The 1,638-nt window shown below is 62.1% G+C and overlaps 1 protein-coding gene across 1 annotated transcript; it reads left to right on the forward strand.

The window, feature by feature from the left end:
* Window positions 1–268: 268 nt before the first annotated feature.
* EMC4 (ER membrane protein complex subunit 4) lies at window positions 269–1,604 on the forward strand. The gene is made up of 5 exons (XM_031557696.1): window positions 269–381; window positions 461–560; window positions 645–798; window positions 1,334–1,491; window positions 1,584–1,604. Exons 1-5 carry the CDS (start codon window positions 311–313, stop codon window positions 1,602–1,604), a joined length of 504 nt encoding a protein of 167 aa, XP_031413556.1. The 5' UTR covers window positions 269–310.
* Window positions 1,605–1,638: the final 34 nt, after the last annotated feature.

The following is a 1,638-nucleotide window of genomic DNA, read 5'->3' on the forward strand; positions in this document are numbered from 1 at the left end:
ACTTCCTGCTTCCGCTCCCCGGGCGTCACGTGATCCGGGCTCGTTGCTACGGCGTTGCTATGCTCAAGACTTCCTGCTTCCGCTCCCTGGGCGTCACGTGACCCGGGCTCGTTCCTACGGCGTTGCTACGCTCAAGACTTCCTGCTTCCGCTCCCTGGGCGTCACGTGACCCGGGCTCGTTGCTACGGCGTTGCTATGCTCAAGACTTCCTGCTTCCGCTCCCCGGCCTCAAGTGACGAGGCCCCTTCCTCGTTTCCCTTTTCCCAACCTCAGTTCCGCTCCCGTCACTTCCGCTCTCATCTTTCCCAACATGGCGGCGTCCGCCATCCGATCTCGGCGCTTCAAGTGGGCTTTGGAGCTCGGAACGGCGCCGGGCGGCCGGTGAGAGGCCGGGGGGCGGAAGCGGGCCGGATCGGGGCGGGATCCAGGTCTGGTGTCAGCTCCCGTTTGTCCCTTTCAGCCCCCGCGGAGCCCCCGAGAGCCGCGGCCCGGTCGGTTTCTCGGAGCGGCAGATGGGGGAGGGCGGCGTTCACGAGAGCGACCGCATCCTGGTGGAGAAGGTTCGGCTTTTGATTTTTATTATTTGCCCTTCTTTTCTCGTTTCTTTTCTTTTTTTCTTACCGTCCCGCCTCGTTTCCTCGCAGCGCTGCTGGGACGTGGCGCTGGGCCCGCTGAAGCAGATCCCGATGAACCTGTTCATTATGTACATGGCCGGAAACACCATCTCCATCTTCCCCGCCATGATGGTCGGCATGATGGGGTGGCGCCCCCTGCAGGCGCTGCTCTCCTTGTCCTCCAGTGAGTCCTCCAAGCTCCCGGCATGCCCCGCTGCCCTCCCACCACATCCCAGTGCTCTCCCAGTGCCCCCGTAGCCCTCCCAGTTCAGCCCAGTGCCCTCCCATTGCCCCCATAGCCCCACCCAGTACACCCCAGTGCCTTCCCAGTACACCCCAGTGCCCTCCCAGTACAGCCCAGTACCCCCATAGCCCCTCCCAGTACAATCCAGTGCCCTCATCGCCCTTCCCAGTGCAGCCCAGTACAACCCAGCGCCCTCCCGGTGCCCCCATAGCCGCTCCCAGTGCAACCCAGTATGCCCTGGGTTCCCTCCCAGTACAGCCCAGTTCATCCCAGTGCCCCCATAGCCCCTTCCAGTTCATCTCAGTGCCCTTCCAGCACCACCCAGTACATCACAGTGTCCTCCCAGTGCAGCCCGAAACACCCCACTGCCCTCCCAGTACAGCCCATTATGTCCCAGTGCCCCCGTAATCCCTCCCAGCCGCTTCCAGTCCCCCATGACCCCTCCCAGTGCCCCCATTAACCCTTTCCTCCCCAGCCCTGAAGCTCCTCGAGTCCTCCAGCGCCCGCCTGCTGCAGTTCCTGGTTTTCCTGCTGGGCAATGGCCTGGGCCTGGCTTTGGCCCTATATAAATGCCAGGCTATGGGGCTGCTGCCCACCCACGCCTCTGATTGGCTGGCCTTCATCACCCCCCCCAGGTACGAAGACCCCCAAAATCCCCTGAATTTCCCCCCACCACAAAAAAGGCACTGCAATGATGGCTGCTTTCCTCCCTCCCTCTTTATCTGCAGCGCATGGAGGTGACGTAATAACTTCTATAGCATACATTATACGAAGTTATCG

This window comes from Meleagris gallopavo, unplaced genomic scaffold (genome assembly GCF_000146605.3).
Source record: "Meleagris gallopavo isolate NT-WF06-2002-E0010 breed Aviagen turkey brand Nicholas breeding stock unplaced genomic scaffold, Turkey_5.1 ChrUn_random_7180001948845, whole genome shotgun sequence".
NCBI lineage: Eukaryota > Metazoa > Chordata > Aves > Galliformes > Phasianidae > Meleagris > Meleagris gallopavo.

Excerpts from the sequence above, each read along its gene's own strand:
- EMC4 (XM_031557696.1), top strand. The coding sequence starts at position 311 with ATGGCGGCGTCCGCCATCCGATCTCGGCGCTTCAAGTGGGCTTTGGAG. Across the intron at positions 799-1,333 it reads GCTGCTCTCCTTGTCCTCCA|CCCTGAAGCTCCTCGAGTCC; the intron begins GTGAGTCCTCCA and ends TTTCCTCCCCAG. Across the intron at positions 1,492-1,583 it reads TGGCCTTCATCACCCCCCCC|CAGCGCATGGAGGTGACGTA; the intron begins AGGTACGAAGAC and ends CCTCTTTATCTG.